At 35.4% G+C, this 21,177-nt stretch overlaps 2 protein-coding genes and 1 long non-coding RNA gene across 4 annotated transcripts; all 3 read left to right on the plus strand.

The window, feature by feature from the left end:
* Nucleotides 1-2,609: 2,609 nt before the first annotated feature.
* On the plus strand, nucleotides 2,610-2,999 carry LOC137815337 (secreted RxLR effector protein 78-like). Its single transcript, XM_068618482.2, has one exon. It carries the CDS (start codon nucleotides 2,610-2,612, stop codon nucleotides 2,997-2,999), a length of 390 nt encoding a protein of 129 aa, XP_068474583.2.
* A 4,910-nt stretch (nucleotides 3,000-7,909) lies between these two features.
* On the plus strand, nucleotides 7,910-18,601 carry LDL3 (LSD1-like 3). Of its 2 annotated transcripts, none has more exons than XM_068619459.1 (9): nucleotides 7,910-8,059; nucleotides 8,230-10,222; nucleotides 11,815-11,956; nucleotides 12,259-14,517; nucleotides 14,784-14,877; nucleotides 15,259-15,752; nucleotides 16,125-16,841; nucleotides 17,255-17,335; nucleotides 17,853-18,601. In XM_068619459.1, exons 2-9 carry the CDS (start codon nucleotides 8,349-8,351, stop codon nucleotides 17,916-17,918), a joined length of 5,727 nt encoding a protein of 1,908 aa, XP_068475560.1. In that variant the 5' UTR covers nucleotides 7,910-8,059; nucleotides 8,230-8,348; the 3' UTR covers nucleotides 17,919-18,601. The 2 variants fall into 2 exon arrangements, with proteins under 2 accessions (XP_068475560.1, XP_068475561.1); XM_068619460.1 differs by having other exon boundaries at nucleotides 17,261-17,335.
* A 182-nt stretch (nucleotides 18,602-18,783) lies between these two features.
* On the plus strand, nucleotides 18,784-19,921 carry LOC137816356 (uncharacterized). Its single transcript, XR_011081791.2, has 3 exons — nucleotides 18,784-18,922; nucleotides 19,081-19,164; nucleotides 19,531-19,921. It is a non-coding gene; the product is annotated as an uncharacterized LOC137816356 (long non-coding RNA).
* The last annotated feature ends 1,256 nt before the right edge of the window (nucleotides 19,922-21,177 follow it).

The following is a 21,177-nucleotide window of genomic DNA, read 5'->3' on the forward strand; positions in this document are numbered from 1 at the left end:
AGGACCATAATTCATATTTTTGTCACTTGTGTTTTGTGGACATTGTAATTTCATTTATTTTTATATTTTGGAATAAAAGTAAATAACGAGAAACAACAAAAGAAATAAAGCAATATTAAAGTAAAAATATATTTTTGTTTGGAAATATTTTTAATTTTTAATACACACAGATTGAAAAATATCTCCGTACTTATTTTTCTTTTAATATTTTTATTTCTTTATTTTTCTTATCTTCTTACTGTTTATAATGAGTGGAAAATAAAGAAAAAAATTGTTTTTTTTTCATGCTATTGAATGTTAGCTATTTTACTTTTTTTATTATAATTTTAGGTATTTACACAGAAATAAAGTAGAGGTGATATCTTATGTGGGTAGTGAGTTGAAAGAAAAATAAAATGCATATAAGACAAATATATTATATACTCTTGCTTGTACGTTTCAAATAGCGTACGCACGTCACGTTTTTTTTTAATAAAAACTTTAGACAAGCTTTTTTATGAGAGAAAATGTTTTTTATAATATTTTTTTTAAAAATTATTCTAATAAACAACAAATTTGTATTAAACATTATTTTTTACCTATGGCGGACAAATTGTAAATATCTAAATTTATTATTTTCGAATCCAATAACATCTGGATAAATAATTATTTTTTCAAATTCATTGCAATAAATTCTAATAAATTCAAGTTTATAGTATGTGTATTAAGATTATAATATGTGTAATAAGAGGATTACTTTAAAATAATAGTACACATCCATGATATATTTACCACTTATATTATTACACATCCATTTATTTGAGTCCATAAGTATTTACTTGAGATCTTCTAAGGCACACCATCTTTATTGATAACTCTTATAGAGGCCATGAGCTCCAACATATGTTAAGGAGAACAAAAATAAGTAACTAAATTTTAAAAGGGTTCACTTGACCTTATAGTGAGATTATTTGTTTTATTTTTTACTTTAAATTTAAAAAAAACTATATTTTGGATTTTTTGTTTTAAAAAAATAAATTATGTTCAATATAGTTTCACATTGCTCAGAAGTTTAAGTTAAGAACAATTTATACACTCTTTATCCTTAAACATACCAGTATGGGATGACCGACTGAGACTGTTGACCCGGTCAACCTACGCAACTAGACCCCACCTTAAGCTACGAGGTCGACCACGTGGCATATGTGGCTGACCGACATAAGATGCTCAAGTAAAAAGTTGACCCGATTAGCAAAGGCTAACCCATGGTTAGGGAACGACCTAATCCAACCCTAATCGCTAAGCAACCCCTAATCCGGCCCAACAGCAAGGGCCCATCAAGGTAATATAAATATCACGTATTCCAAGAAAAAAGGTACGTCATTATCAACAGTATTCTGACAGTCGAATACGATACCCCACTGACTTGAGCGTTGGAATGTCATCTGCAGGTACCCCGCCAATCTGGGGAGCCGTTTGGTGAGAAAGTTGGAAGGAGAAGCGTTGGACGTGGCTAAACCGACCGAGTAGCGCCTGAAGTCAATAGTCCTCCCAGTCTCCAAAACTAGTTCGAAAACAGTACCAAGATGTTTTCTTAAGAAGAAAACTGTGACAAAATACCAACTTAAAAACAAATAATAACTCGAATGCGGTAAACTACCAATAATCTCTTAAAGACTAATCATGGATGTTTGATAATAATTTTATAATAGTAAAAAAATATTTAAAAAAGTATTATTGAAATGAAAACTTGCACGCATGTGGCATGGGCAGTCTCCATCACCAACTTCATCTTGGTCCACCTGTTCAATCATAGAGCTTCTCTTATTAATGTCTTCCACTCTGTTCTTTGTTTGCATTTGTACTTTGATTATAGCAGCCACATCTCAATTCTCACATACCGTAGATACTTTCCACACTTTTCTGTTGGAACCTGGTCCTCACACAGAATGCAAAAATGGAATATTTTACATGCTGCACACTGAATTCAAAAACTGTTTATACTTTTCTGCTAAATGTTTTAAATGGATAATTTTTTTTTGACTTAACATTGTATCGAACTAAAGGATTATTTTGATTTAATTTAAAAGGGAATAAAAAATAAGAACAGATTTAAAATGAAAACATACTTATTTTTTAAGAATATAACTTAAATTAATTTTAAATTTAGATTTAATAGTTTGACAGATAAGTTTTAAAATAATAATAGTTTGACATTAAGATTACAATGTTAACTTGATAATTAAATATATTATTATTTTATTAAAAAACATAATATTTTATTGTTAAAAGAAGATGTAAAGTGGAAGTAAGAGAAAAAATAGTGTGAAATAATTTTTTCAAAATTTTAACATATATATGTGTTTTAATAAAATATTTTTTTTCTTCTTATAAATCAATCAAGTTTGGACAGTTTCCATGATTCAGTTTTTTCTAGAAATTTCTCACTCTAGTCTCATACATTCTCTCTATACTTCCATATTAATGAAAAATTGGTTTTAAGTTTTTTAGAAATCTTAAATAAGTATAAATAAAGTATAATGTTACTTTTTTTAAATAATATTAATTTCAAATCCATATCTCTCGTAGGTGCTGTTTACAAGATCATTACAAAGGTGTTGTCACTCCGTATGAAGGAAGTTATGTTTGATGTCATTGATGATTGTCAATCAGCTTTCCTTAGTAACAGAGGTCTTTTGGATAGTGTCGTTATGGCCAATGAAGCGCTGGAAGAGTGTACGAGGAATCATAGGAGTGGAGTATGCTTTAAGGTGGACTTTGAAAAGGCATATGACTCAGTTAGATGGAGTTTTCTATTTGATATGCTTCAGAGGTTGGCTTTTCATGAAAAATGGATTCTGTGGGTGAAAGGATGTTTGGCTTCGTCTTCAGTATCCGTTTTGGTCAATGGGAGTCCTACGGAGGAATTCAGACCGTCTAGGGGGTTAAGACAGGGAGATCCTTTGGCTCCATTCCTGTTCCTGGTGGTAGCTGAAGGACTAGCAGGGCTGGTGAGGTAAGCATTGAGTATGGAGGTGCTTAGGGGCATCAAGGTAGGGAGAAATGGCATTGAGTGTTGCTTATTACAGTTTGCTGATGACACACTTTTTCTGTGTGAGGACTCTTTCAACAATATCTTCGCTATTAAGGCCATCCTGCGATGCTATGAAATAGTATCAGGCTTGAAAGTTAATTTCCATAAATCAAAGTTGGTTGGTATAAGGGTTGACAGCTTCGTCCTGAATATCTATGCGAAGACGCTCAACTGCCACACATTGAGATTACCATTCCAATACTTGGGGGTAGAAGTTGGTGGTAATCCGAGGAAGAAGCAATTATGGGAGCCGGTTGTGACAAAATTAGAAGCTAAACTTAGCTCCTGGAAAAGAAGATTTCTATCTATGGCAGGTAGAATATGCCTGCTAAAATCGGTATTCACTACCATACCACTTTTCTATCTATCCATTTTTAAAGCCCCACTAGCAGTATGCAACAGGATAAAGAGTATACAAAGAAGATTTCTCTGGACGTGGGGAAGAGAGAACAAAATGATTTCTTGGGTAAGTTGGGACAACGTTTGCAAGCCCCCTGAGGAAGGTGGGTTAGGGATCAAAGAGATCAGAAGTTTTAATACTGCTCTACTGGCAAAGTGGAAATGGCGGTTTATGAGTAAAGAGGAAGGGAAATGGAAAGACATACTTAAATCAAAATATGTCGTAGGAACAGGAGGTCGACAGTTGGGGCTGAAATATCAATCGTGGTGGTGGAGGGATCTAATCAAAGTATGTGGCGAGAGTGAACATGAGGGATGGTTCCAAAAAGCTGTTGAGTGGAAAGTAGGGGATGGGGGCATAACTAGATTCTGGGAGGACGTGTGGCTTCAAAATATTTGCCTCAAAAATTTATATCCTAGACTATACGTTGTGTCATTAGATCAAGGTAAAATGGTGGGAGAGGTTGGAAGATGGGAGGGTGATATATGGCGGTGGCGGTTAAACTGGAAAAGAGAAAGATTTGTATGGGAGGTGAACATGGAAGAAGAGTTATTATCAAGCTTGACAACAGGTATCATACGCCAGGATGCTCAAGATAACCTTGTATGGAGGGGAGACCCAAAAGGGGTGTTCTCGATGAAATCAACATACTCCACCTTGAGCCATCATCAAACCATTGGAGCAGAGGATAATGTTTTTGGGATTCTATGGCAGCTGAAAGCCATGCCCAAAGTACTTATCACTGCCTGTAGAGTCCTTCTTGACAGACTCCCAACCACTGACAATCTCATAAGAAGAGTAGTTTTCGTGGACTCACCTTTATGTGTTATGTGCAGATTGTTTGAGGAATCATCTCAACATCTCTTCCTTGAATGCGAACATGCGCAACGTGTTTGGTCCCGCTGTTATCGCTGGATTGGTATTTTGGGGGTCCACAACAAATACATTAGGAATCACTTGGAAAATTTTTACTTAATCCACTTATCAAGTGCGCAAAATCAGGTGTGGAGAGGTTTATGGACAACAATTATTAGATGTATGTGGGAGCAACGAAACCAAGTTGTCTTTAAAGGAGGGGTCCCCGATGCAGATGAAGCTTTCCAAAATGCTCAGTTACTGTCATGGCTGTGGTTAAAACACAAGGCACTTGGATTCTCATATGCTTTTTCCGACTGGCTTTTGAATCCCATCCCGTGCCTTACTGCTGTTAGCTGATATATCACTTCTTCATGCTGCAAAGGTGCCATGCTGCTTCGTGTTATTGGTTTCTGGTTTTCGGTTTGTTGATACAGGGGGGATTTAAGGGATACAAGTGTTACACAATACAATCTCTAATGAAGGCTTCTATGTTAGCAAAAGGATCACGGGGAAGGTAGATTCAGGGTTGGAAAAGCAATGGCAGCGGGTTAAAGTAGTGGAAAAGTTATCAGTTACAAGGGTTAGAATGGCAGTGAATGCTTATGCCAGTAGAGGTTTCTTCCTACTGAGTATAAATAACAATCATAATGTGGCTTACCAAGAGTTGAAATGGAGGGTTTGCCTCGGAATATGTCAAAGAAGGGTTAGAATATGCTTGGTCCAATGCAATACTAAGTGAGGCAAGTTCCAATCCTACTATGCAGCTGGTGTTGGGCTTGTCCAGTTATGTAGCAGGAGCACCTACACAACACGTTCAGAATAGTAATAATGGGTGGCGATAGGAATTTTGAAGAGGTCTGTTACGAGTTTAGAGCATTAGAACACTGAATTTGGTAGTCTTTTCAGCAGAGTGCTGCAGAGGTGAGAATATAGATTGGTGCAGAGTTTATTGTAAGCCCATTGAGTATGTAGGGTATTGGTAATGCTAGTATAAGGAGTTGTTAGGCAACCTAGCTGCTAAATTGGTGGCTGCCACAATCTGTGCCAAAGGTGCACCTGTAGGATGCTGCTATTAAAGACTTAGGCACATACACTGACTAACTGTTTCAGGAGCTCACCAAGTGAAGTATTGTGTTAGCCAGTGATTGTTTACTGGTGACCAAGCTTTGACAGCTTGCCATGTTGCTAGCCAAGTTCACTTTATAACAAAACCTGCATTAATCCTTGGACCAACATAAAGTGTTGGATATGAGAGAAGATTGGAGGCACAAATACGAAGATGTCACGATATTAAGGTGAAAGGAATGAACAATAGGGTGTTGGCGTGGGTTAGGTACTTGGATGCAGGGGAAGCCTAAGTTTGTTTAGCGATTATGGAAGCCAAGGGATAGGTGTGATTATTGCTGGAATGCTGGAGGAGTTTCTGTTGGCCTTAAAGTGACGTAGAAAATAATTCCTGACACGGTTGCTGTTTTTCTTTTTGGGTCCTACCAAAATTGGTTTAGTTCTCTCGTCATGATTGATGTACTTTTGCTTGCTATTCCTTGTTCTATCTTATGGCCTTATGCCCCTGGGACTAGGTGCCAACTAAGTGCTGTTATTATTCAGTTTCAGTTTTTTCAGTTCTTTTTCAGTTCTTTGCAGTTTTTGTGTGTTTTAGTCTTTTTTGGGTGAGTTTTTGTAGGTTAAGCCACATATTGGGTGTTTTCTCTAAGCTTTTTGGAGAAGTAACAATGTGGTTGATGTATACGGGTTGGGATACCCCTGAAGTATTCCATTTAATTTAATTTATTTTATTGCTGATAAAAAAAAATTAACTGCATCCCATTTTTTTAGTAGTAATATTTTAATTTTTAGATAGTTATAGAGTTGAGATAGTAGTTTCGTCATTTGCAAAGGGTTGATGAGAAAATTTTGTTGTATTTGATATCTTTCAATATATATATATATATTTTTTCTTGAGTTTTGTACTCAATTTTTGCATCTCGCTAGTAATTTTTTGGAATTTGTGCATTCTAAAAAATGAAATAAAAAAGAGAGTAAAAACATAATCACCATCAATAAAAACACTACAAAACTTACTTCAAGTACTTATATCCACCATTAGTCACAATCGTTAAAAACACCACAAAACTTAATTCAACCATAAATGTTTATCACCAACAATCATAGACAACCACAACCACTTAAAAATGAAGAATAATACATCATACTCTCCACTATATTCAGAAAGGTATTCTTGAAATTAAAAAAAACTATGGAGGTGCAACTAAAAGGTATGAAAGTGGAGGAAGAAATTGTCATTTTTCTTCTCAGCTTTTGCTTCTTGCACCTTCATAATCAGTACTTGCACTTTTGTACTAACAACATAAAGACTGAATTATCCTAGAGATATAATTTAATCTCCAAATCTATTTCTTTCCTATCTCTATTCTAGGTCTCTTTTCTCTTCTCTTTTACAACCATCAAATCACTTTTGGAGGTAATTTGTTTTTTTTTTAACTTTTTAGATTCTGCAATGTTTTTGAATTACATGATTCATTGGAAGCTGAGTGCTTTGACAATGTTTTGTATCGGTAATTCCAAAACATTTTTTTTCAGATGATTATTCCTAAATAATGTAATATATATATATATATATATATATATATATATATATATTTTTTGAAAAACTTCTTCTGCAAATTTTTTGGAATAGGTATTCCAAAAGAATGTTATGTCTAGTTGGATGAAATAAACCATGAATGGTAGAATAGTCATTTTAAAATTCATGGGATTGCATGTAGTATTTATGGGGGTGAAGGAAGCAAAAAGGCTCTCTGTTTTGCAAGTGATTGGGCTTTAGCTCGTTTGCTCAACTTGTGAAGCTCAAGCCCAATGCCATTTTGGGTTTAACTTATTTTTTAGGGATAGTTGTATCTAAGTTAGATTAAGAATTAGGAATAGGAATAATGAAACACTGTTCGGGAATAGGAATAATGACTACAATTTTAAGCCGAAGAAGACAATTTTTTTCGTTGAAATTTCTAGTTATGTAGAATTTGTTGAAATGTGTTATTTTATCTCATTAGCTCAAAATTATAATTTCTTACAAATAAACAAAATCAATTTGCAAACAATTAAACAAGACAGTGAAAATAATCCTAAACCCTAAATCCAAAATCAAAATTTGAATTATAATGAAAAGCTCATGTTCTTGAGATAACTAGATGTAAATCTCAAATATTAAATTATAATAAAATCATTGTGCAATTTGATATTTTAGTATTTCATAATTTGTAGCCAAAGACAGATTTTTATATTACTAACCATTTGTTACAATTTTTTATTTATAATTTTTAAACATAAAATCATTAGAGTGAAGATGCTAAATCTAAATATATGAACCCTACCAAACTAATATTCTCTTAATAAACCTAATAATTATTCTTTTATTTTTTGTTATCAAACGTAGTTTATTTTGACAAATGCTTTTTAATATTTGAAATAAAAAGGCATAATTTTCGAAGTATTTGTGCCAATCTTAAATAATAATAATAATATTATTATTATTATTATTATTATTATTCTTCTGCTCAGTGGTCACGGTTAAGGTCATGAACGTTTTTCCCTTGCCGTGAGAAGCCGTTACTCTGTTACCGTGCGCAGTTCACAGAGAGACACCATAGTCTCTTTCTCTGTCTACGATTGAAGAGAGAACGTAAGATAATAGCAATTGCAGAACACAGGTGCGAGAACCTCACTATTTTACCTCTTTTTTATTTTTATACATTTATATGCATTTACCTTTCCCTATCCATTTAAGTGTGCTGTGTGATTTTTCTTAATTTTTTTTATTCAGCTTCTGTTTCTTCACTATCTATCTATGTTATTATATTGCTCGATTTTCTTCAATTAGGATTTGGATTATGTTCATTGAAGCGCGAGGGGTGTTAATCTGGTGATGGAGAAGTGGAGGAAAGCGACGGCGTAAAGGAATCGTTCTGAAATTGTTGTTTGGAAAACCTAGGGTTGCGAATGGAGGGAGAGGATGTTAGGTCTGGGACCAGGAAGAAGCGATCCAAGAAGGAAATTGGTTTTGACTCTGACGACGACGAGCCCATTGGGTCAATCTTCAAGCTGAAGAGGGCCAAGAGGAAGGGTAGTGGCAGTGGTGAGGCTGTTAGGGAGAAGGAGGATTTGGGGGGTATGGATGATAATGATACCTTGGCTAGCTTTAGGAAGAGATTGAAGGGTCCTAAGAGAGATCAGGGATCTGGGGTTGCAAGAGGACCAAGTTCTGCTTTGCATGTGTCTGATGAAGATTTGGTTGGATTGGGAGCTAAGGGTAAGGATGAGAAAGGGGTGGCCTTGGTGCCTGGTGGTGTGGACATGCAGATGCAGATGCAGGATTCTTCTGATCAACACATGGAGGATTCGTTGTCTGCGATTTTTCACAAGGCACAGTCTAGTTCTGCTAGGAAATCTCGTGTGGGTTCGAGACAGAAAAGGGGGATTCAGAAGGTGGATGGTGGGTTGAGCCCTGGTGGTTTTGTGGAAGCTGTGGATTCTGTGGTTGAAAGTAGATCCGGATCTGCTTCTGGCTCGAAATTGGTTGGGGGGAATGCCATGTCTGATGATGCTTTACCTCAAGCGTCTGAACCGGTTGTAACATCTGTGGTGGAGGATCAGAAGTGTGTTAATGACTGTTTTCAAGAGGAAATTGCGAAGGGTGAATGTGATTTGGACATTCCAGATGGATTGAATCAGCCAAAAGATGTCTATCATGATGATGGGAAGCAATTTTCTTGTGCTCTAAAAGCTGAAGATATTTCTTGTGATTCTGACCAGAAGGTTGCATTGCAGGAAAGCGTTGTTATCAGTGGTGGTTTACATAAGTTATCTTCCATGTTACTCGATGAAATAGTTGATACTGCCTATCTCTCAAAAGTGGGGGAAGGGGAAAGCCAACTTACAGAGGTCGGAGAGCCTGAGAATAGATTGACTGATGAACTAGTACAGGCATGCAACAGTGCTTCAGAACATGATGTTTCTACTTCTGCTGGAAAAGGAAATGTCTTGACATCTTGGCACACTGAACCCTTGATTAAATCAACAGAAAATGTATTGAAAGAGAATGATGATATGGTTTCTGGAAAAGGTTTTCAGGAATCCTCAAGGAATGGAGCTCTAAAGTTATCTGGATGCCACTTGGAAGTAGATGGAGGTGGAAAATCAGAAACCGAGTTTGTTTCTGATGGAAATTTATGTGATTATAGTAATTTAGATACAAAAGCTGAAGTGCAAGATTTTGTTCTAGGTTTTTCACCTAAGAGAAATGATGTAACTGTCAGTGGTTCTTCTATGGTGTCGAATGAAGCTGAATTGGATGCTCGCTCAAATCACCCAGAGAAACCTATAGAAGCTTGCAATATTCCAAAAGGCCCCACTGTTTCAATTCTGAAATGTAGCTCAGTTTTAGATCCAGTTCATTCGGATGGATCCTCTCTTCAATCTTCAATTCCAGATGAAAATGGGAACTCTGCAGAATACCATACCTCTGTCTCTGATTTTGTTGATAACGATGGTAAGATATCAGGCATTACACGGGTGGTGCGAAAGACCAAAATGCGTAAGCATGGAGACATGACATATGAGGGGGATGCTGATTGGGAGGTTTTAATTAATGATCAAACTCTAAATGAAAGTCAAGTTATGACAGATGTTGACCGCACTCTTAGGACAAGAATGAAGCATGATACCTCTTTGAATACCGGTGAAGAATCTGAAAACGTTGCAGTAGTAGCGGTATCAGCTGGGCTGAAAGCCCGTAAAGCAGGTCCAATCGAGAAAATAAAGTTTAAAGAGATCTTGAAGCGAAAAGGTGGTCTCAAGGAATATTTGGATTGCAGGTAATTAAGTTTTCAAACAGGTCTTTTTCATTTGCTTTGCTTGCAATTGTTTTTTCCTAGTGTTCAGAAAGTTTGCAGTTTTCCTTTTTCAGCACAGTTGTTCTTTCTTCAATATTTTTGGGTTTTTGTTGTCCTGTGCTTGAAATACAGAGAATACTTTTTCATTCTTTGTGACTGATGATCAATTGTGTTATTTGTTTTAGTTACTTAAACATGAAAATTAACTGTCATGAGTGATGATTGAACGTGTTGTTCATTTTAGCTGCTTAAGCATGAAATTTGGATATTGAACTCTTGCTGTATGTGGCTATGTTTCTGGTTAATGATTCACATGTATAGTTAGTTGGGTTGGGAGGTGAACAACTTTTTAGTGAACATTTACAAAGAAACTCGTAAATTTGGTGAGATGCCTGTTTGTTGGTTCAATTTTGTTCTCCTTGTTGGCCATTGTTTCTGATTTGATATTTGTTTGTGTCTGGTTAAGAAAGGCCTTCCTCCTGTATTTGCTGGAACAGGAAAAGTTTACCATGCCTACTTCCTATATTCTACGGAATTTCCCTCCCTCTTTTTTCCGTTTATGTGGAAATTCATGTTTAGTTGTATATTCTGTGGTTGTGTGTTCCTCTTTATAATATATTTATTGCTTATTGGTCATAACATCACCCTCCTTCTCTCCTCTTCTATCTCTTTTAAAAGTTTATTTGCAATATCTTTTCATAGACAGATTTAAGTATATGTTTTCATAACTACTTGTCTTCTACATTTTCAACATGATTTGCTAGTGGTGAGTTGGGAATACTTCTGTTGTTACACATACACATTCTGCTAACCTTAACTACGGTTAATTTATTATATTCAGAAGTTTTCTATTATTTTGTTTAATATTTTACTAGTTGTACAATATAATGCTATCATCATCAATCTATTTCTTTGATAAAATGCCTTGTACTGATTTCGTTTTTAACTGATGGGAATCACGGGATTTAGTTTTTTATCCCTATTGTTTTAGGATTTGGAATCTCTTTCAAAAATCTGTAAAGTGGTCTTGTAAACTCGAATGAGCATATTGCAGCAGCTTATTAGGTTATATTTACTTTACTTTTTGAATTAGGATTATGCTGTTTATTGGGGTTGCTTCTAAACAGGTTTTGGCTCAAACTAGATTGGTGTGTGATATAGATTGAACTGTTTAGTTTCATTATTTTATTTATGGTATTTAATTTTGTTTATCTGGATTTTTTTTGTAACTAATTTTTGTTGTGTAGGTATTTTATTCTGTTTGGGATTATCTTATTCCTGCTGAGAATAGGAATAACTTTTGAGGGTGTTTGGTAATGCTGGGCTGGGTCATTAAATATTAAGTGTAAACACTTGAGATATTTTTTATGATTATATAATCTTGGATTTCCTTTATTCAAGTAGCATATGATATTTGATCTGTAGAAGCACCTTGTCATAGACGAGTACTCTAAACTTCTCATTGAATATCATGCTGAGAGGAGTAATCTGGGACTGTTCAACGTCTCTTTGACGCTTATTTTGAACTAGGTAACCTGTTGTAATGAGTTTCACCTCATTTTTATTCATCGCAGAAATCAAATTTTAAGTCTTTGGAGCCGAGATGTCACACGGATATTGCCTCTTGCTGAATGTGGAGTTAGTGATACTGATTATGAGGATGGAAGTCCTCGTTCTTCTCTTATTAGGGAGGTCTATGCATTTCTCGATCAATATGTAAGTTTGTTCGTTGTTTTGGTTGGCCTTCAGTTTTGTTTCCTTTGCTTCTTCACTAGAAGAATATATGGATGGATATTTATTTTGTTTGCTTCAGCTTTTAGTGAAATACTTACTTCTATTTGGCTATCTTTTTGAGAGGTTTTGAAAGAAAAAATGGTTAGTTTATGAAAGTAGTTTGTTACCAAACATAGGCTAATTGAGCCTTTTCTTTTAAATGCTTTTTTTGGCTGAAAATTACAGCATATTGGTGTTTATTTTCTGGTAATTGAAACTTAAACATGGTAATATCATTTTGGCAGGGTTATATAAATGTTGGAATTGCCTCCCAGAAGGAGAATGTTGGAAGTAGTGCCAGGCACTGTTATAAACTGGTAAAAGAAAAAGGTTTTGAGGAAAGTCTCGCAGCTTCAATGGCTGACTCTGAAGATGGAGTTTCCTTTCTTGTTGGGCAGACGAAAATGTCAGATACTTTCAATGAGATTAACAATGGTCTACCTAAGGATTGCAATGACCTAACAACTGAAGCTACAGAAGGCATGGGGCACAGTAATGAAGTGAAGTTGGATTTACCAAACATATCACAACAGGCAGAAGGAAAAAAAATTGATTACCAGGAAAATGATGGGTTTCAGGATGGAACTATTGACAGTTCCGTTCCTTCTTCCAACTTTGCTGATTGCAGATTAACGTCTCTGGTAGCTAAAGAGAAAAGCAATGACTCTACCTGCATTAAATCTGTCTGGGGTGGTCAGGTAGGTGACAATCTGCAGTCTGATTTAGATCCTAGAAAGAGAGTAATTGTGATTGGAGCTGGGCCTGCCGGGCTAACTGCTGCTCGCCACTTGCAACGTCAGGGATTTCCTGTAACTGTTCTTGAGGCTAGGGGTAGGATAGGAGGTCGTGTGTTTACTGATCACTCCTCACTTTCTGTCCCTGTTGATCTTGGTGCTAGCATTATAACTGGTGTTGAGGCTGATGTGGCCACTGAGAGAAGACCAGATCCTTCCTCGTTGATTTGTGCTCAGTTGGGCCTTGAGTTGACGGTGTTGAACAGTGATTGCCCTCTTTATGACATAGTGACAGAACAAAAAGTTCCTGCAGATATGGATGAAGCACTTGAAGCTGAATATAATACCCTTATAGATGACATGGTATTGGTTGTCGCTCAGAAAGGTGAACAAGCAATGAGAATGTCTCTTGAAGATGGTTTAGAATATGCCCTCAAGATTCGGCGTATGGCACGCTCTGAAAGCAGTGAAGAAACTGAACAAAATAATTCTGCAGATAGACCATTTGATTCCAAAAGGGACAGTTCTGTTGAAAAAAAGCTTGATGAGGAGATTTTGAGTCCTCAGGAGAGAAGGGTTATGGATTGGCACTTTGCTCATTTGGAATATGGTTGTGCTGCTTCACTTAATGATGTTTCTCTTCCCTACTGGAATCAAGATGACGTGTATGGAGGTTTTGGGGGAGCTCATTGTATGATTAAAGGGGGTTACAGTTCTGTTGTTGAGTCTCTGGGAGAAGGAAATACAATTCACTTGAATCATGTTGTAACAAATGTGTCATATGGGATCAGGGAGCCTGGTCAGAGTTATAAAGTCAAAGTTTCTACATCAAATGGCAATGAGTTCTTTGGTGATGCTGTCCTTGTTACTGTTCCACTTGGCTGTTTGAAGGCTGAAACTATACAATTCTCCCCACCTTTGCCACAGTGGAAATGTTCTTCTGTTCAGCGTCTTGGTTATGGAGTTCTAAATAAAGTGGCTTTGGAATTTCCTAGTGTATTTTGGGATGATGCTGTGGACTACTTTGGAGCAACAGCTGAAGAGAGAAACAGTAGAGGTCACTGCTTTATGTTCTGGAATGTCAGGAAAACAGTAGGGGCTCCTGTCCTTATTGCATTAGTGGTTGGTAAGGCAGCCATAGATGGTCAAAGCTTGAGCTCTTCCGATCATGTTAAACATGCATTGAAGGTTCTCCGAAAACTTTTTGGGCAGGATTCAGTTCCAGATCCCGTTGCCTATGTTGTGACTGATTGGGGTAGGGATCCTTTTAGCTATGGTGCTTATTCTTACGTTAAGGTTGGAGCCTCAGGAGAAGACTATGATATATTAGGGAGACCAGTTGATAACTGCTTGTTTTTTGCTGGTGAAGCTACCTGCAAAGAGCACCCAGATACTGTTGGTGGTGCAATGATGAGTGGCCTAAGAGAGTCTGTTCGCATAATTGACATATTGAGCACTGGAAATGATTATATTGCCGAGGTGGAGGCATTAGAAGCTGCACGGGGACAGTTAGATCCTGAAAGGGATGAAGTGAGGGATATAATAAAGAGACTTGATGCAGTAGAACTTTCTAACATAATGTACAAGAACTCTTTAGATGGTGCTCAAATTTTAACCCGGGAAGCTTTGTTAAGGGAAATGTTCTTTAATACGAAAACCACTGGTGGACGCTTGCATGTAGCCAAACAATTGTTAACTCTTTCTGTTGGAAACTTGAAGTCTTTTGCTGGAAGTAAAGAGGGGCTAGCCATTCTCAATTCATGGATACTGGTATTATTATATCACTTGCAATTTTCAGACTTCGTTGTAATCTATTTTTGATTGACAGTACATCCAATTTTCATTATTACAAGTAAAACTTGTTAGTGTGTTTGGTTCAGCTTATTTTGAAGAAATAGTAACTTATTTCTGGTCAGTTTTGTGAGGGTTTTTGAAAAAACTAGCTGTTTATTCCCTAAAAATAAGCTAGACTTAACATGCTATTGATCTTATGGTTATGAAATTTCTTAGCTTATGGGCTTCAAATCTCAATGCAGGACTCAATGGGAAAGGATGGGACCCAACTCTTGAGGCACTGTTTGCGACTTCTTGTCCGTGTTTCAACTGATCTTCTTGCTGTACGATTATCAGGTAGTTATTTATTTCTTTCATTAATTTACGGTAGTCTTTGCATGTGGGTTTCTTTATTTACTTATGTGCTATACCTTTCTATACTACTTTTGAGGGAGAAATAGTTGCCAAGTGGTTTGAACTTGGTTTGGGTGAGACGAAAATAATTTTTCTTGTACCATATTATGAGATATACGTTTAGATTGATGTCAAACCTAGTTTGTGTCTTTACTTACTATTATCGATTCCTATCTAGTAATCATCCTAATGAAACTAGGAATTATAGTGGAAGATATATTTATGGTCCTGTAGATGATTCTGGTTGGATGAAGTCACATGGAAATACATTGTCTGCTGTTTCCCCTGTATTTGTGTTTATTTATTTTTTATTATTGGGTGTAGGAATGGGAAAAACAGTGAAGGAAAAAGTTTGTGTGCATACTAGCCGTGATATTCGTGCTATAGCAAGCCAGTTGGTCAATGTATGGCTTGAAGTTTTTCGCAAGGAAAAAGCTTCTAATGGTGGATTGAAGTTACCAAAACAAACAACTGTCTTAGATTTATCTAAGAGAAAATCTGCAAAAGATTCAGCTTTGGGAAAACCACCTCTGGGCACATATCATGGTACCATTGAGAATAAAGGAGGCTTGCTAAATCCTACCTCTGCTGGAAGCAATTCACCTTCCCATGCCCATATGAAGAAATTGCAAAGCAAACAAGGAAGACAACCAGCAGCATATGACTCAAGGCATGAAGTCAGTTCTTCCAAATCTAAAGGTTCAATAGACAGAGTAGCTACAGAGAAGGAGGATAGCCACTGTGCTATATCTGAAGAAGAACAGGCTGCTATAGCTGCTGCAGAGGCTGCCCGTGCTAAAGCTCTTGCTGCTGCTGAGGTTTGTTTCTCTTGGAGCTTTAGTTTTAATGTCACGAGTCTATTGTTATAGTGCTTATTCTGAAGATCAGTTGATAGTTTCAAGCTAAATTGGTTATATTTTATAATATGATGAGTTTTTAGGTGCAAAATTATAATATGTGCCTGATGCCCCCTTATTTTTAAGCAGATAGGATAATTGGAAAAATGTGGATTTTGCCTAGGTCTTTAACTAAGAAGTTGTCATTTTCCAGGATTATATTTTTTGTCTGAAATATTTGTTTTCCGGGAAGTGCATCGGGTACTACAAAATATCCAATGATTATTGTAATACCTCTTGATAGATCCCGTGGTTGTCATATTTGCTGAAAAAATCTATGGTTCTTCTTTGCAGGCATATGCCTCTGCAGAAGCCAGATGCAATTCGCTGTTACAGCTTCCTAAGATACCCTCATTCCACAAATTTGCTAGACGTGAGCAGTCTTCACAAAATGATGAGTGTGATAGTAAAAAAAGATGGTCAGGTGGTGTTTTTGGAAGGCAAGATTGTATTTCAGAGATTGATTCTAGGAATTGCAGAGTTAGGGATTGGTCTGTTGATTTCTCCGCTGCTTGTGTCAATCTTGATAATTCCAGAATGCCTGTTGATAACCTTTCACAGAGGAGTCATTCAAATGAGATTGCCAGCCATTTGAATTTCAGAGAGCACTCAGGAGAAAGTGTTGCTGGGGACAGCAGTATATATACAAAAGCTTGGATTGACACAGCTGGTGGTGTTGCAATTAAAGATCATCATGCCATAGAGAGATGGCAATCTCAAGCAGCTGCAGCTGATTCTTATTTTTCTAACCCAACTATTCACTTGAAGGACGAGGAGGACTCAAATGCCTGTTCAAAGCTACCGAGTTGGAAGCGTGATGGTGTTGCAAATGAGAGCTCTATTTCACAGGTTACTGTAAATAAGGATGCCCTAAAGAGTCATTCCCGCGCAGCAGATCATATTAAACAGGCTGTTGTGGACTATGTTGCATCACTGCTTATGCCCCTTTATAAGGCAAGAAAACTAGACAAGGATGGATACAAGGCTATAATGAAGAAAAGTGCAACAAAGGTAATTTTAACCGACATTTTGATTCTTTCTGTTGAAATTATGTTGTTTAAGTATAGACGGAGCCAGAGAGGTAAAAGAGTTGAAATGCTATTTGATATTAAGTGAGATGTATTACAATGTATGTATTGATATGTTTGATAGATTCATAATTAAGAAAACAAGTCATGATAGGTTAAGAAATGTGGTAATTAATCGTAAGAGAATGTAACTGGATGGAGGATAAACTAAGGTTTGGTGAGATATGAAAAAGGTATTTTTGAATATTTCCATATATTCTAACTGTTTATTTGCTAAATTAAGCAAATGTTACTGTGATGTGGTTGCTAGGAGGTTATAGGGATTAATTGATCTAGAATATTATCTTCAGTGAAATACGCTCCTCTTTATCCTTTTTCTAACTTTGGGGGTACAAGTTTCAGGTAATGGAGCAAGCCACAGATGCAGAAAAAGCCATGACTGTTCGTGAGTTTCTAGATTTTAAGCGAAAGAATAAGGTAATTTTTTGTTACTTCCTCTGTCATAGTTTTATCTTCTAGTACTAATCATTCCATACTTCTGCAGAATACTCGTTTCTCTAGAAAATGTTATTTATGTTACTTATGTTGGCATGATTTACTGATTGGACTCCAGCTTCTTGAGGGGTGGAGTGGGATTGGGTTAGCTGCGTTATGGTGTGTTTGATTGCATTTTTGTTTTTGAGTTTTTAAAATCTATTTTAGAAAACTATTGTTTAGAGTGTGGAAGTGGAGGAAGATGTTTAAGGTAGAATATGAGTAATAGAAAACTAATAGTAGTAAACCTAAACAAGATGTTCTGATTTTTTTATTTTAAAATCTGAAAAAAAAACTTTTTAATATATTTTTTCTAAAACTACTGTTGTAAAAAGTTTTTCAAATATGCCCATAATCATTTTTTATTTTCTTATTTTACTTTTTAATTTGTATGCACTTCTGACATCCCCCTTTAAGTATATTCTTTCTCACTGACTTTCATTGGATGCCTAACATGCAGATTCGCTCCTTTGTGGATATATTGATTGAGAGGCACATGACAATGAAATCAGATATGAAATCTTAATGTTCTTTGGATGGGAATTGTTTGTACTTTGTTGTACGTCTTTGTAACAGTTGCCAAAGTCTGGTTCTTCTTCCTACTTCAGTTTTCACAGTTTTGATGGCCATGGGCATGATCTCATATGAGCATCTCAGTCTGCCTATGTAAATGATCTAGAAGGTATAATTAAAACGACACAACTTGATCGATTCAAATCAAGTGGGTTATGTGGAATTCCTTCCTAGCAAAACCTTGAACGGCATACCAAATACTGCTGGTAGATTGCCAGTAAAAGACTTCTCTACCCAAGCAGACCCATTGCAAATATCAGTTGGATGTTCAGGGTGGTGGGCATTGGCAGGTTTGAAGATGACGGCAGGTTGCATTCATCTGTTGATTAATATCATCTTTCATTGAGGTTTATACCTTCGAGGATTGAAAACCTAGACCCCATTTTTATTGAAGGGGTTTCTGAAGGGCAAGACATTAAATGACCTTATCAATTTCTTTAATTTGTACAGCTTAGCATTGTTCTAGTGATGACAAGCATGCATATCCATTTTCTATGTCCTACTAGAAACATTTTTCTTATTTAAGTTTAACATCAATTACTAACTTTTTTTCTTTATTCTCCAAAGTGGGGAAAGAATTATTCCAACTTTTGTAAGATACTTGGTTACTCCAATTCTTCTTCTTCCTTTGTCTCATTTCTTGTACGTCTGTGTTGCACATGTGCGAATACCCTGTTTACTTATAATTTAGTCAGCCTCCTCATGTGTGGTTAACATAATTAAATAGATACATCGCCTCCTTGCAAAACAAGCTCGTCAATCTAACTATAATTATGATTCAAAGGGACTGCGCCATGGGATGCCCAGCAGCCCAAGTCTTTTATATGGTTTTGTACTATGTGTGTAATTATTGGGCTGCTGTTCTATCATGGTCGTTCTCCTGTACTAATTATGCTTACAGCTCTTCCTATGGTTTCTAGGCCGAGAAAGATATCAATCACTAATGGGAGGAACTAGGTATTCTGTATTTTCCTTCGATTTATACATATTTTGGATTTATTACCTTCTTCAGAACCAATTTTCAGGTCTCTTCTGTTTTCTTAACTGTATGTATCATTGTAAATGTTGAGGTGGATGGCCTTGTTATGATTCTATTGCTTTTCTTTCTGCTGCAGACTATCTTCAAGCCACCAGTATGTGATATTGGATTAAAAAATGTCGTTGCTGGGGAAATTAAATTCCACTGGGTGTATCTAGGGGTGAGTACATTTCTGTCTTTGCATTGCAGCAGTCTCCCCCTCCTCCCCCGTCTCAATAGGTCAAACCTGTGAATTCTCCTCATATTGGTTGCACCTATTATGAACATTGGTTGCCAAGAATATCTATGATGTTTGCTTGGTTGTACTTTTTTTTTCACTAAGGGAATGACCCTAATATCTAGTTTCATTTTCATTTTCATTTGGCTGCATACCCCAATGGAAAATTTATCCTCAGACTTTGATTTTGAACGCATTTCTGGTATGATTCGGTGTCGTTTAAAACTGTGCCATTTGCTGGGCACAGTATTGTATAATACACATTTTTGTTGTATGATCTTGTTAACCATTTTGGCTTTATGTTTCTAGGTTTGATGTTGGATTTTGAATTCTCATTCTACAGAGGTCACAAAAAATATGATAAAAAAGCTACAATACAGTATAATGCATAGATGGCAGCATACTTTATCTTTGGAGTTGCTTGTGTAAAAAATATTACGTTCTCAGTACTGATCTCTGTGCTTCCCTGCTTCTGATATCTCTTAATCATTAGTGCTGTGTCTCTAATTACTCTTATAGACGAATCGCAAGTTTATTGCAATTTATTTGTTTTCATATTTAGTTGGATTGCAAACCATTGCACGTTGAGATCACACTCCAGATAATAGTTTTGCATCGGCCAAGTGCAGGTTGTGGTGCTTTGAAATCTATATGAAACTATGGCATCTGTTTTTGAATACTATATATTTTTAGGGTATTTGCTTTAACTTTAGGGTTTCCATCTGTTTTTGAATACTAGATTTTTTTATGCTGAATGAATGAATTACCAATCATTATCTTCCAAAGGTTTGTATAATATATTCTTCATATATGTTTTCTTAGTTTAACAACTAACATTATCAAACACTGTTAATCAAACGAGTTAGTTTAAAGTTTTAATTAGCGTATAAACTCTTAGCAAAAATTTGAGTATAAGTAATTAATATTTGAGAAAAGAATTATATAAAAATTTAGGTGTTTTGGTTTTAGAAAGTTAAGATTTAAAGCAACAAAAATTAGTCATAGTGATGAAATTACTAATCACATGGTGATACAAACTACTTAAGAGTATCTCCATTAAATTGGTTATACATAAGATCATAAGTTTAAAACCTGAGTTTTGTAAGTACTGAAATGTGTTCATATAATGAAAATTTAAAATCTAAGTTTGCTCAAAATAAATTATTTTTTATCTTGAAAAATATTTTTTTTCAATAAGTAAATGAAATATTAGCGTTCAAGTCTAATAGAAATTAACGTTGTATAGTAAAATTCATAAAATGTAAATTAAGATAGTATAAAATGAAAATCACCTTAGTATTCTAAAATTGTATTTTTATATCAATTTACTTTCTTTTTTTGAAAATTCTGGTCTAAAATGAATTCCTGAAATAATATTAAAATGCCATTCTATTAAGTTGCCACAAATGAATACCACTTTGAAACCCCTAATGTCAATATTTCGTAAATATTTCACTAAAAGTAAATTTGAATTAAATTCTAATAATTAAATTTCCTAATATCAATTGCTTCATTAAAACTTGTCATCACGTTAAATAAAATAACGCTCCCTCTTTCTAAACAATCAATTAAAAATAATGTATTTCATATGGCATTAACTTTAAAATAACATATATAATTCATTTTGTTAACAACATTATTATTATAAATCAAATTTGAATATATTATTACTATGCTTATAAAATTAAATTAAAATAGTATTCGAATATTTTTTTAATTAAAACTCTATAAAGTTGAAATATGTTTCTTATCATTAGCAGCCAAAATAATTTAAAATGAATGAAAAGTCAAATTAACGAACGACTTTATGACTCACATGGAGCCTTTGTGTGCGGGGCAAGTCACCCTTGGTTCAGAATTTATACCAATGAATTTTTTTAAAACAGAACTTCCACGTTTTAATTTTTAAACAAAGTAAAAAAATTAATATTAAATGTATAGTTTTTGTATGATATT

This window comes from Phaseolus vulgaris, chromosome 1, assembly GCF_051622355.1.
Source record: "Phaseolus vulgaris cultivar YP4 chromosome 1, ASM5162235v1, whole genome shotgun sequence".
Taxonomy (NCBI): domain Eukaryota; kingdom Viridiplantae; phylum Streptophyta; class Magnoliopsida; order Fabales; family Fabaceae; genus Phaseolus; species Phaseolus vulgaris.

Excerpts from the sequence above, each read along its gene's own strand:
- LOC137815337 (XM_068618482.2), top strand. The coding sequence starts at position 2,610 with ATGAAGGAAGTTATGTTTGATGTCATTGATGATTGTCAATCAGCTTTC.
- LDL3 (XM_068619459.1), top strand. The coding sequence starts at position 8,349 with ATGGAGGGAGAGGATGTTAGGTCTGGGACCAGGAAGAAGCGATCCAAG. Across the intron at positions 11,957-12,258 it reads ATGCATTTCTCGATCAATAT|GGTTATATAAATGTTGGAAT; the intron begins GTAAGTTTGTTC and ends TCATTTTGGCAG. Across the intron at positions 14,878-15,258 it reads TCTTGCTGTACGATTATCAG|GAATGGGAAAAACAGTGAAG; the intron begins GTAGTTATTTAT and ends TATTGGGTGTAG.